The following is a 14,581-nucleotide window of genomic DNA, read 5'->3' on the forward strand; positions in this document are numbered from 1 at the left end:
TATATGGGAGCTCTCTGTACTATCTTTGCAACTTTTCTGTAAATTTAAATCCATTACAAAAACAGAAGAGTTTATAAAAAGAAGGTCACCAGTTTTCATTACTTGATCTCATAACTGTTATAAATCTTTGACAGTCATTGTGACTGGTGTGAGGTTGTTATACATTTAAATGTGCAAGAAGTTTATGTTAATGAAATACAACCTGATCTATTTTTACATATTGGAGATTGGGGTTAAGATTTGATTTGCAAAAAGGCCTTTACCACTAAAAAAACAAAAAAGACAGACATACGGGTCTTACCCTGTGTAATTTGGGAAACCTAGTATAATTCTCTGAGTCTTGGCTCTGTCATTAGTAAACCAATAGTGGAGATGCTTGAAGTCGGCTCACTGGCCACCCCACGGTCTGCCAGGTCCTTCAGTCCTCTGAGGGGACCTTTCTTCTTTGTCAGCCTTTGCCTTGGGCCCCCTCCAGTAACCAGAGCCACCCGGGCCTGCTTGCTGCTCCACTCATGCACCTGTGGTTCCCTCTTTCTGGAGCTCCTTTCTGAGAGTTTCGCATCTGGCCGACTTTTGTACACCCTTTAAGATTCAGCTCATCAGCATCTCTGAAACAGTTATCCAGATTTCCCCAGGGGGACCAGGCCCTGTGTTTTATACCTCCCTCCTACCTGCTCCTGTTCTTTCCAAAAGGACTTGAGGTGGCTCTAAACTTCACTCACTGTATCCCCCTGAGCTCTCATGACGCATCTACGGCTCTTGCTCTCAGCCTAATTGCTCCTTTATGTGACTCTCCTCTCCACTAGACCATGCAGTCTTCAGGAATGAAGACTGTTTTTGTCTCTCCGTCCAGCGCTTTGACACACAGCGGGCACTTTCAGTTTACAAATGAATGACTGACTTTTGCCCAGAAAACAAATCACCTATTTTTTTCTACATTAACTGTTTATCATTATCACATGAAACATTTTATGAAATACATAGTAAACTTCCACTTAAACATCTGTACTTAACAAGTTGATAGGCAGCTAGTATTTTAAGTGTATGATAAGCCTGCTTCCCAGTTGGCGCTAGTAGTAAAGAATCCACTTGCCAATGTAGGAGGCCAGGGTTGGATCCCTGGGTCAGGAAGATCACCTGGAGAAGGAAATGGCAACCCAACCCAGCATTCTTGCCTGGAAAACCGCATGGGCAGAGGGGCCTGGTAGGCTACTGTCCCTGGAGATGCAAAAGGTTGAACACAACTGAGCACACATTATTATTATTGTTATTGTCATTAAACTATTTTGGCTATTCTCACTTAAAAACTATTGGTACACTCAGCAGCTGCCCAAGGTTATAAACACTGCTTGATATCTTATGTCTTAAGTCGCTCAGTCGTATCCGACTCTTTGCGACCCCATGGACTGTAGCCCACCAGGCTCCTCCGTCCATGGGATTCTCCAGGCAAGAATACTGGAGTGGGTTGCCATTTCCTTCTCCAGGGGATCTTCCCAACCCAGGGATCGAACTCAGGTCTCCTGTATTAGAGGCAGACGCTTTAACCTCTGAACCACCAAGAAGGAAAACAAGCTAAACATTAAAACTTTTGGGGTAGTATAATTATGCCTAATTTTTAAAGGGCATTCCTTTCAATAAGCTTTCATTAGCTCTTAAGGCAGGATTCAGATGGACTTCTGAGAAAACAGTCTTTATATCCATATAGTTTTGTAAGTAGACAGTTATTTCCCAAAAGAAAAGGAATGAAGATGTTACAGTTACATCCACGGTTCGGCATGTCAGGGTCTCTCATAAACTGGGCCTGTTCTCTGCTGGTGTCGCTGGAGCTGCCCCATGACACACGGCATGCATGTCAAGTGCACAGCACATCAGGGACCCTTGTGGGAAGGAGGCTGAGACAGAGCCGCTCTGAAAAGCGGCTTCCACACGTACCAGTTCTGTTATTTCAGGGGAGACTCGCCTAGACAGCATAGTGTCCCACGCTTGTTGGCTACTTGAGACCTGCCGCGGTCCTGGAGAGACCCTGGGGTAGGGTGCTGGGTACAGCACACAATGTCTAACTGGGAAAGAGAAGTGAGCTCTCGAGCAGGTGAGGAACTGCTGACCGTCACCAGCATCTTGCGAATGCATAGGCATCCCTCATCCCTGGAGAGTTTTCCACAGTGTCTTTTTCAGCTTCATTACTCAGTGTGGCCCACATGGAGAGTTCCTTCTAAGTTCTCAAACGCTCTCACTTTCCCTGTCCCAACTCTACAGATCCACAAGTCCTCTGACAGTCTTGCGCAGGTCCTAGCTGAGCAGGTCCTGGCTGAGCGGGATGGAGAAAATAGCCGTGAGGGGCGGGTCCTCCCCCCACCCCACCCCCATCCCACCCCCACCCCCACCTACTCCACCCAATCAGCTCTGAGTCCCGCAAGTCATGCATTTGAAATCTCTCTAAGGAGTCTTTCCTCTCCTTCTGCTGTTCGAGTGTGGAACCTTTGTCTGTCTTGGAACATATCCTAAGTCTCCTAAACAAGCAGCAGAGTTCGAGAGTTGAAATTACTCTGGTTAAGATTTCCGTATCATTTTCCCGACTTTCAAATCTTCTTACTAAATTCCACCCAGTGATAATCTGCAATCCTATTTATATTGGGACACACTGTCTTTATCTCCCCCAATGGCTGATGAGCTGAATTCAGAAATTTTATTTTTCTGCTCGTCCCGCTAATGAGCAAAGGCCCAAACATCATCATGAAGGCCAAGAGGTCTTCAGTATGAGCCTGCACCCTCCATGTTCAGCGGCCGGAGCTCTCAAGAGGAAGCCAGCAGAGGGCCCACAGAACCCGTCTCCAAAGAGACGGCAGAGCTGATGGGATGCTAACCTCTTCCACATACCTGGCCATGCTCTGCTGTGGGATGTGATTGCTAGACTGGGAGGAGATGAGTCTGGGGGCAGATGTGAATGCTCCTTGTTCAGGATGTTCCTCAACCACCAGACTGAAGACATCTATTGCTCTATTCTCTGGGGTCCAGCTGGATACCACCACGGTGCTCAACTCGCCTATGATTCTGTGAGCAAAGATCTCTCTCTGTTTTGGGGTGGTTACTCAAAGCCTCAAGGGGCCATGACTGAGGGGAGGGGCCCTCGTACTGATAAGTACCTTTCTGCTCTGGTCTCACTGTTCCTCAACCACACAGTGGCTAAGGTGATTTTCTATCTTAGTCAAAGGAGATGATGTCACTTCCTTGCTTGACCTCAAGATGAAACCCAAGCTCCCTGGTCTGCCTTTGAAACTTCATCTCTTGGCTCCCCCTGCAGTTCATACCCCAGCAATTCCAAACTATATACTGTTCCTTGGATGTTCCATGCTTTCTCTAACCTCTAACTGAGATGCTCTCTCCAACCACGTTTGTCTACCAAGGAATTTTCTACTCACAATTTGAAACACTGCTCAAAAATCAATTGATGAAGCCTTCCTGGCTCTTGAAAAAGTTCCTCTCCCACCCTAACCCAGGGAGAGACAGTTTCTCTCTCCTCTGATGCTTCCTCTCCACGGAGCACTTCTGCACCCACAGGTAGTGCAGGGTATTGTCATTGTTCCCTGCCTACCTCCCCTGACTACCCCAGGGCAAGATCAGCCTCTCTCTTGTCTTTTCAGACCTGGTACACAGCCAGTACTCAACAAATGCTAACTGGTGACACTTCGGGCCACAGAAAATGAAAGGGGCTTAAAGGCTGCTAAGTCTTCTTATGCCTGTTTCAGGGCCAGAATCAAAGCTGGGTCAGGGCAGATCTTAAAAGCCAGTTACAGGAAAAAAGGACACTGAAGATCCCACACTGACTTTCTAAGCATTGTGGACCAGGGCTTAGGAGAGTGGAGAGAAATGGATCATTTAGGTAAATTGCCCAAGGCAGCTGGGTGGGGGTACCATCAAGACTATAAAATCTTCTGTTAGCCTCACAGAGCAGAAACATCTGCTAAAGCCACAGCGGGCAGGCTGGCCAAGTTCAGCAACGGGTTAGCCAGGACAGCCCTGTGACCAGCGGAAAGGGCCACAGAGGGGGAAGAATCAATCATCTAGGAAAAAAGGAACAGGAGGGACTAGCCGCGATACGGGGATCACAACAGCTTGCAGGGGCCAGACGGCAACACCCACTGGGGGTTCACCAGCGCCGGGGGGTAGAGGCAGGCTGCAGGGGCTTCTTCTGCCCCTTTTGCCCCAGGCCTCTGCCCGCTCCCAAACCTCCCTCCCACCAGCAGTGCCCACTGGCTATCAGAGCCTGAGAACTTGCTGTTTTCCTCCTGTTCTCTGAGGACTTCGAGGATTTACCGATAAGGTAGTTAGCTCCCCACTCACAGGCTGAAATGACTTACAGCAAAGAGATAATTCATCTGCCAACCAACATCTCTGCTTAGAGTTTTCTTTTTCATATCAACACTTCCATGAATTCTGAATTTGATCAACTCTTTGCTCCACAGTTTGACATTAACAAAACATCAACACTCTGACAACCTGCTGGGGTCATAAAGGAATATCTTAAAACTCTTTGGACTCCATATTAAGACGGGCTTCCAATCCCCATCTTTGATCTCTATTATAAAGCAGTACCAATAAAATATCGTAGAGATTTATGGGAGAACTTTCATTTGAGCTGTTTCACACCTAAAATAACACAAGTGCTTGAGCCAACAGGCAGAAAATTTAGGTTTAGGTTTCAACTGTTTAGGTTTTATTTTAAAAACTTCTTCATTTATTTTTTAAACATTACCTTAAATTCTATTATTGCCTTGTATTTCCCTCTCAGAGAAGATAGCTTGGGGATATTAAGTAGCTAGATGTCACATCCTTCTGAGCAGGACAAGACTAAGCTAAGGTAGACAGTTGTCCCCTGTCCTAACAGATATCTATCTTTTGTCAAAAAGAGTGCTTTTTCACAGGATTTAAATCCAATATACAAATTTATCTTTCCTTCTAAGTGTACCCTAATGTTAAGGAGTAACTAAATATGTATTAGTGTGAGTAAAACCCCAACAAAAAGAATTTCATGTATAAGATAGTATGGTGATATTTGGGGCTTCCCAGGTGGCGCCAGTGGTAAAGAACCCACCTGCCAATGCAGGAGACATAAGAGACGCGGGTTTGATCCCTGGGTTGGGAAGATCCCCTAAAGGAGGGCATGGCAACCCATTTCAGTATTCTTGCCTGGAGAATCCCCATTGACTCCCCATGGAGCCTGGCAGGCTACAGGGCCATAGGGTCGCAAAGAGTCGGACATGACTGAAGCGACTTAGAAAGCACGCACATGATGCTAATCTGGACAGCAACATGGTATCTGGACCCAAGATCTGTTTCACTGTATACTATCCTAATCTATGGGAGAATTTCCCAAATCAAGCTGAGACTATAATGCTGACGTCAGTTACCTAGAGGTGAGTAACACGGAATGAAAAGAGACTGAAGCCACCTTCCCTACAGATGAGAAATCAACTGGCATTCCCTCCCCCGCCCCCCAACACACACTCTGCCCCCGTCTGATGAACTCGAGAGAGACAGAAACGATTTTGCCAAATGAGACAGAGGGAACCTGGATGGGGGGTGGGGAGAGCAGCAGCTTTGAAGCAGACTTTTATAGGCAAAGTCAAGTGAAAACAGCAGAAAAGTTCCTGGACACGGTCCTTTAAGAAACACAAATGAGTAGGAAGAAAGGTCAGAGCAGTGGTTCAAAGGAATCAGAACGCACAGCTGCTGCTGCCCAAGGCTGCGGGCCGGCGCCACTCATGAATGCCAAGGTTGGGGGCAGGGCCCGGCAGCAGGAGCCCTCCTTCCACTCAGCTCCTGGCCTTTCAGGGCCAAAAAGCCCCAACTCTGCAGTCCCAGAGAGAAATGCTAGAATGGTGACAGTCACAAAACCAAAGGAAAGAGAAGAGCAAAGGAAACAGGCTGATTAGTTACTTAACTCCATTTTCATTTTCTGAATTTGAAATATAATTCCTGGCTATAAAAAGGAGAGTACAGGCTGCTAGATAAGAGAAAGCCATCTGCTTCGAGTAAGAACCTCTAGTTGGGTCGAAATTTCTTAAACATTTGAACCTATAGGGGAAGAATGTTTCATATTTATTCACCTCATAGAGTATGACTGCTACCTCTATTTCTCTTTCCTTCACAATGTTACAGGTTTTGCAGATAAAAGGGGTTTTAAATTCTCATCTCCCTTCCCTAAGTAAGGCTCTGGGCCAGACAAAGGTTGGATTGAGCCAACTGCATTTCTGGGGAGGAGGTGTGGATGGGATGTCTCCAACCTGAGGTTGTTACGTGTTGTCAAGGTACAAACATCAGAGCTGTGTTCTCAGGAGGGCCAAGTCTGAGTGGGGGTCTTGGATTTTGAGGTCAGTTCCTTTGCCTGAGTAGGCTGCTTGCATACACTAAAAGGAGCCAGAGTGGAATGCTGAAAGTCACCCCAGCAAGCTTCAGAAGAAAAAGATTTCAACACACACACACCCCATGCACAATTCATAAGGAAGAGCTTGAAGCATTTTCGCAAACTGAATACTCATGGGCCTAGACCAAGAATCGTAAGAAGCCCCCACCAGATGGGCCCCCTTCCTCAAGAGTAATCACTATCTTGTGGAGAAGGGCATGGCAACCCACTCCAGTACTCTTGCCTGGAGAGCCCTGTGGACAGATGAACCTGGCAGGCTGCGGTCCATAGGGTCACAGAGAGTTGGACATGACTGAAGCAACCGAGCGCCATCACTACCCTGACTTCTTGCTTTGCTTGTTTTTGAACGTTATGTACATGGGCTCACACAGTGCGCTCTCTGTGTCTGGCTTCTTTCCCCATTATGTCTGTGTGTGGAGCTGTAGTTCACTGTTGTACAGCATCCCACTGAGTGCCTATACCACAGCTGATGGTACTGAATAGTTTCTAGTTTTTTGGCTACTTTAACAGTGTTGCAACAAATATTCTCATACGTTTTCCTTCTAACACGTGCATGCATTTCTGTTAAGTATGTACCTAGAATTAAAACTGTCAGGCCACAAAGTATATTTATACATTCAACTTTAAAAGATTCTGTCTATCTTACCACATTCAGATTGCTATAATAAAAATATCACAGACCAGATGGCTTAAACAACACACACTAATTTCTCACTGTTCTGGGGGCTGGGACACCTAAGATCAAGGTGATGGCAGATTCAATGTCTAGTGAGGGCCCGTTTCCTGGTTCAGGCATGACACCTTCCTGCAGGATCCTCATATGGTGATGAGAAAGCTCTCTGGGCTTTATTCCTGTTACTGCTGCTGCTAAGTCGCTTCAGTCGTGTCCAACTCTGTGAGACCCCATAGATGGCAGCCCGCCAGGCTCCTCCATCCCTGGGATTCTCCAGGCAAGAATACTGGAGTGGATTGCCATTTCCTTCTCCCTTCCTATAAGGGCACTAATCTCATTCAAGAGGACTCCACCCTAAAGACCTAATCACCTCCCAAAGGCCCCACCTCCTAAGATCATCACATTAGGGATTAGGATTTCGAATTTGAGGGGGAAACAAACATTCAGTCCATAACTCTGAATGGATGCCTTATGAGACCCAGGCTTGATGATATATTTCTCACTCCAGGTCAGCCTACCAGAAATGCAATATCCTCCTAAGTAACTTATGGCTCCTTAGGTACTAGTGGGCTACCCTATACTGGGGAAGCTCAGAAATTGAGGCTACTAGGAATGAGGATATTAAATAAAAGCGTGACAAACTGTGGACGAAGAATGTCATCAGTAGAAATGGGTGTAACAATAACAATGCTTCTGGTCCCAGTTGATAGGTCTTATTTGGTTGTGAGTGAACACTGAGTGGAATATGAACTTGAAAAATGTTGAGTAGACCCTCCAAAAACACACACACATTGAGGGCCAGCCTTGTTCATTCACATGGATAGAAATGCAATGGTGATGGCTCAGGTTTCACAGCCATGGAGGGGAGGTCAGGCGGCAAGCCTCACGTGCTGATGTTCAGTGATTTGTGTGGGTAGCGCATTTGGGCTGCATTCTCTTAAGCCACCTATACCTGCCCTCGGCTTGGACACAGGTGTCATAGACATCATGTGGGATGGGGGTCAAACAGAAGTCCTCAAACACCACATTTAGGTTTGAACAGGCCACAGCGGCCAGACAGGGGCACGGATGCTTGGATATAAACTAAGTCTTTGGGGTAGAACACCTCCTGTTCAGATGAGGATACAGCTTTCCATTCCCACTGACGGGTGACTGAAGGTTCTGGGTCTTTTATTTAGTACCACTATGCCTAGAGGTTACCTGTCACTGATAACACACTGCTAATTATAACTGGGTCTGAATGATTATTCAGCATCTGACCCAGAATTTCACAGCTCAGTAATCAACTCCACCCCCATCTCTTTCGGTATTCTTGTATCTGGAACAGCAGAAAACACCTACATGGAGGTTCTAAGCACCTAGTATAAACAGCAGGCAAAGCTGAACACCTGAGTAAACCAGATGTCCAATTTTCTTGACAGTGTCTTTTGCTGAGCAGAGATTTTTAATTTTAATTAAGCCCAGCTTATTGATTCTTTCTTTCAGAGGTGTGCCTTTGGTATTGCATCAAAAAGGTCATTGCCAAACTGAGGGCATCTAAATCTTCTCCAGTGTTATCTTGTAGGAGTTTTATAGTTTCACATTTCATATTTAGGTCTGTGGTCCATTTGAGTTAATTTTTGTCCTTTCCCTTCTGAGGGAGTCAGTGATTGGGGTGGACAAGTTGGACATGTGAGAGGAACCTGGTAAATACTAGACATCCTAGGAACTTTTGGATTGTCCCTGAGGACTCCTGTTCTAGAACTGCCAGCACCTTTGTGAGTACAACACAGGCACGTTGCTGAAACCAGAGTCCAGGGATTCTAGAATGTACTCCTCTTGGGGTTGGCATAGAGACTGCTGGTATAAGTTATCCAAGACCATGTGTGTAAGGGTGGGTGGAGCGCTGGACTGTACAGGACTGGGTTGGGGAAATGAATGAGGATTCAACTATGCAACAACCCTTCTGCCCAGCAGAGATTCTTACTGCTAGCTGACGGCTGGGGCACTCACAGGCCAACTGATATGGCTTATTGGAACCTGGCAGGGACATGTCTGGAAGTCTATCTTCCACATGTTGCACATGCTGCCAGGTATGGCTGACGTGATCAGGTCTCAGAGCACAGCTCTAGAAGGTCCTGGAGCTGAGGAATGATGGGGTATATAATATCACCATTATCCAAGGTGACACCCTCAGATGACAGCTGTGCTGAAGCTGCAGTGACCCTGGCCAGAGTGGGCTTCAGAGACAAGAGAGGGAGGCTGAGGAATCTCTGACACAGCTGATGCCTCTGTTTGTACAGAGCCTCGGTTTCAGACTTGAAAGAATGTACACTCTAATAGCGGGGCGAACTTACAGGCCTTGGGCCCCATGCCAATCACGTGTTTGGAATGTGGCTCCTCTGTCTTTGTATCTGAAAAGACACACCCTTGGCAGATGGCACATTCTGGAAAATGATGTGATGGGGAGGTGGTGGGCATGGTGGTGCCACAGGGCCATGCAGGAAAACTGACACGAAGTCATCAGTGACAGTTTTAAGGTCTCTACCAAGTGAAAAACAACCCACTAGAGTACTGCCTCTTAAAAAGATCCACGGCCACCCTTCACATTGCCAGGATGACGCAAGTCCTTCCCTTTAGGTCTGTGGTCCACCCGAGTTAATCCTTGTCCTTTCCCTTCTGAGGGGGTCAGTGATTGGGGTGGACAGGTTGGGCATGCGAGAGGAACTTGGTAAATACTAGACATCCTAGCCTAAGTCCTATGGCCATGGCCCACTCATGATAGGAGCATGGGCTCAGGCTCCTTGGACCCCAGGAGTGGGGCATGTCCAGAGTGAGCAGCACACACAAGAGCTGTTCCTCATGGTTTTTTTTTTTTTTAAAGGACAAACAAACAAAGGAAGAGAACATAATGGAAGCATGTTTTTCAACCCAAGAAACTAGAGACTGATTTTTACCTTCTGAACCAAGTAGACACTCGTAGCTCTCTCAGCAGCCACTTTATCCAGACTGGATCCCTCAGGAACAAAGTAACTGACATCAGCAATGTGCACGCCCACTTCAAAGTTGCCTGTAAATGCACAAGAAGATTGATCAGCCTGGAACTGAAGGCCAGGGTGACTCCTCCTGGGAATCTACCGCGAGAAGGCAGATCGCTCTCCAAGGTCAGGGGGCGTGGAGCCCAGGCGGCCGCCTTTAGGCTCTCCACCGACCCTCTGGGGTGTACGCTAGGGTTACTTTCCTCACTGTAGTCCAACAGATGAGATTTTTTTATCCTGAATAGACAACACTAACCATTTTTACAAGATGTTTACCACTGCTAAAGTTTTCTTTGTCTTTGAGTAAACATCAGTACACTTGCAGAAGACTCACTTTGGATGATGAATGAATCCTCAGCTCACCATAAGGAATTAGTCCCTAAAGCCTCTTCGGTCTATGCCAGCCTTCACTCAGCCCCAGGGCTGGCCTTCCTACCTGATTTCACCCTTCCCCCCACCTCCACCCTCCACACTGCTGCTAACACCCGTCAGAACCACAGGTCCAGTGATGTCGAGCCTCTTACTCATGCCCTTGCATGGGCTCGCCTCAATCCACCTTGCCAGCCTTACGGCTCATCTTCCACACACTCTCTATGCAGACGTCGTGGGAAACCTCTTCCCATTCCCAGGACGTATCTTACCTCATCCCATTTGGATGCTTGCTTGGCTCATGCTTTTTCTTACACTTAGGATAATAATTGCAACAGGATTTGCCCTCCCAAATCCTTCTTGCCATGTAAGGGTCGATGGAGACAGAATCCCAGAACAAGACAAGATGCTCTGACCTGTTTCCCCCACCTGCACTCTACAGTACCTAACCCATAGCTGAAGATGCTTACTGTGGTCTTTTCGGAGCTATCACCACTCCCAGACACCACAGTGCGTCTTTACTGGCTCCTGTGCCCACTGTCTGCCCCTCCAGTGAGGGCTCCAGGGAGGCAGAGCCTTCAGTGTCAAGTCCACTGCTGGAGGCCCAGTGCCTAGAAGAACGCCTGACATGGTGAAAGTGACAGTGAAGTCACTCGGTCGTGCCCGACTCTTTGCTACTCCACGAACTATAGCCTACCACGCTCCTTCGTCCATGGAATCTTCCAGACAAGAATACTGGAGTGGGTTGTCATTTCCTTCTCCAGGGGATCTTCCCGACCCAGGGATCGAACCTGGGTCTCCCGCATTGTAGGCAGACGCTTTTACCATCTGAGCCACCAGGGAAGTCCCTGACATGGTAGGCACTCAATAAATACTTCCTGAGTGAATGAATCAACAATTAGTGTGTTTGCCTGTTGTCTTTCCTGTTCTGGTAAAAGACCTACTTTCTTTCCCTTTTAGAATTGCCTGTTCCCTTCCTGGCGGAGCTGTTTTTTCAGCAGGTCCCACCTGCTCTATCAGTTCTACCAGAGACCTGATCCGAGGACTCAGACTGGTGGGAATTGCATCAGAGTGGGCTTGGGGGCTAGTGAGGGTATACATTTAGGATTTACTCTTGAACATCCTCTACATCATCTATCGGATATACTGTATGTGATTATACACATACACACCAACATGTACACGTGAAAATGCACAGAATGGACAGAATATGGAAAAGAGCACACCTGTGAAATAGCCCTTGGCTTGGAGTCAGTGAGCCGCATGGGCACTGATAATACAAGCACAGATGGGAACTGCTTACCATTTAAAAATGTGCTTGACAGAATTCCACTATACCCCGTTCCGGTTCATAGCGACTGGTCTAGGCATAGGCATGTGACCCAAGTAGATTTACTCTGAGTCTGTTTTGGTTTTTTTTTAATTTATTTATTTTTTATTGATAGATAATTGCTTTACAGAATTCTGCTGTTTTCTGTCAAACCTCAGCCATAGGTATACATATTAGTTAAGTCGCTCAGTCGTGTCCGACTCTTTGTGACCCCATGAACTATAGCCCACCAGGCTCCTCCATGGGATTCTCCATCCATGGGCTTCTCCAAGCAAGAATACTGGAGTGGGTTGCCATTTCCTTCTCCAGGGGATCTTCCCGACCCAGGGATTGAACCCAGGTCTCCCACATTGTGGGCAGATGCTTTAACCTCTGAGCCACCAGGGAAGCCCCTAACCCCTCCCTTTTGAAACCCCCTCCCATCTCCCTCCCCATCCCACCAGTCTAGGTTGATACAGAGCCCCTGTTTGAGTTTCCTGAGCCATACAGCAAATTCCTGTTGGCTATCTATGTTACATATGGTAATGTAAGTTTCCATGTTACTCTTTCCATACATCTCACCCTCTCCTCCCCTCTCTCCATGTCCATAAGTCTATTCTTTATGTCTGAGCCTGTTTTCGGGGGTTGATATGGACTTCAGAAAAGAGGGTCTCTCTCCCCAGACTCTGGAAAGTAAGTCTGGAGCTGTCAAGGAAACACCTTTGCTCCATAATTATGCCAACAGAGAAAACAACAGGGCTGAGAATCACAGGGAGACACACGATGGCCTTGTTTGGACTTGAGGGCACAGCTGAACATGAAACCAGCCTACCTGTAGACTTGGAAGTTCACTTGTCGATCAATTTCCTTTTGGTTATGACTCACTAAAATAACCATGCCTGATAGCCAAGCTGACTCAGAGGCGCTCACTAACATGTCACCACTTTTTCTTCTGCTTTACCTGGATAATTAGTCTTAAAGTATCTCACATTTTAGCTGCCAACTGTGTAGCTATTTCAGTTCAGTTCAGTCACTCAGTCATGCCCAACTCTTTGTGACCCCATGGACTGCAACACGCCAGGCTTCCCTGTCCATCACCAACTCCCAGAGCTTGCTCAGACTCGTGTCCTTTGAGTTGGTGATGCCATCCAAACATCTCATCCTCTGTTGTCCCCTTCTCCTCCTGCCCTCAATCCTTCCCAGCATCAGGGTCTTTTCTAATGAGTCAGTTCTTTGCATCAGGTGGCCAAAGTATTGGAGCTTGAGCTTGAGCTTTAGCATCGATCCTTCCAATGAATATTCAGGTTGATTTCCTTTAGGATTGAAGGGTTTGATCTCCTTGCTGTTGTAGCTATTTACTGTTCCCTTATTTCTTCTTCACTGGGGGAGGATTTTTTCCTCAATTTTTTAAAATGGAAAAGTGTTTAACCTTGGGGTGGTTAAAATAAGAGGTTCAGGGGAAAAATAGAATTTAAGATTCCCCACTCTCATCTGTCTCACACTCAGGGCCCACCCTCCTACAGGGCAGCATCAGGTTTTTCCACCCAGTCTTGTCACATTAATACTTTAGGAGAAACCAAATCCATCTAAGAAATATTGGCCGCTATGGGATCACAGAACAGGCCTATTTCCCACAGAGGAAGGGGCTGTCTGGAAGGCTGAGGAAAACCAGTGTGGCTCAAAGTTCAGCCGCTTCCCTGTGTGAGCTTCACAGCTGTGTTGTTGGGTCACCAGGAGCAGAGAGACCTGCCTGCAAAGATCGAGGAACTCAGCCCCGAGAGAACGTGGCCAAGCGTCTCAGACGGCTCAACTCCCAATTTCCGTATTACCAGTATCTAAAACCAACACTGGGAGAAGGTAAAATAAAGTGTCTTCTTTTGAAGTCAGAGTTGTAATATACTGGCCTACCAGGTAAATATTGACTAAAGGAAAAGAGAGAGGATTATTACATCATGATATAAACCATAATTTTAAATTCAGTCTGTGTGCTGTTACTACACATGAACTTTCTGTCCTTAGTCAAAATTGACAAACTGACAAAGAGCTCATTACAGGAGATAAAACATGTGGGGGGCCAATCAAAACAGATTTGAGAGGCTTAAATTTCTCTCGGGATTCCCAGAAGAGCCTCTAAAACCAGCAAAGAGGAGCTCTCTTATTCTCTCCTTTGGACCTTTTTTTATGGAAACCCTAAGTAAATATTTTATTACATATATTTACATAATGTGAACTTGCAGAACTCTTGAGTTTTTATTCTATGAAAGAGAAAATACAAATCCAAAAGGTTATGCAGTATATGCTGCCAAAACATCTAGGACCAATTCGATGTTTCAAAAAGTACTGTCTTCCATATAAAAGTATTGCTTAATTTTTTTTTTTTTTTTACATTAAAAACGTTCATCTGCTGGGGCCAAGGTGAGTCCTGAGAGTTCTGAAGAGCTGCAGAAGCAGAGGAAGGGAGAATTCCCAAGGCCAGCCACATGTGGCTCACTGTGCACAGGGCTCCCAGACTTCCACGACTGCCCCTTTGGATGAACTGGAGTGAACACAAGAGCCACTCCACCCGATGAAAACGCTGACAGAATATAAGGCAGGGGCTTAAGTGCCTTCTCTTCTAAGCTGGCCTCCCAGTCAGTTCAGCCGCATCCCAGCCGTGTCCCTGTCAGGCAGCCCGCGACAACCCCTCCCGGGTGGGGAGCTCACGTCTTGAAGCCACTTGCTCTATTTCTGAGGAGCTCCGGTCATGAGCAAGGGCTTCCTTACACAGACCCAGGCTGCATGGAAATGGG

At 46.7% G+C, this 14,581-nt stretch overlaps 1 protein-coding gene across 4 annotated transcripts in view; it reads right to left on the bottom strand.

The window, feature by feature from the left end:
- Positions 1-14,581, bottom strand: part of DIS3L2 (DIS3 like 3'-5' exoribonuclease 2) — a 362,916-nt gene that overhangs the window by 111,626 nt on the left and 236,709 nt on the right. For all 4 annotated transcript variants that reach the window (XR_005718935.1, XM_040228111.1, XM_040228112.1 and 1 more), the window contains one exon: positions 10,034-10,146. Coding sequence is in view for 3 of the 4 variants with exons in the window: in XM_040228111.1 (XP_040084045.1) it covers positions 10,034-10,146 (113 nt within the window). In the remaining variant the exon portion in view is untranslated. The remainder of the gene's footprint in view (positions 1-10,033; positions 10,147-14,581) is intronic.

Source organism: Oryx dammah, unplaced genomic scaffold (genome assembly GCF_014754425.2).
Source record: "Oryx dammah isolate SB20612 unplaced genomic scaffold, SCBI_Odam_1.1 HiC_scaffold_27, whole genome shotgun sequence".
Taxonomy (NCBI): domain Eukaryota; kingdom Metazoa; phylum Chordata; class Mammalia; order Artiodactyla; family Bovidae; genus Oryx; species Oryx dammah.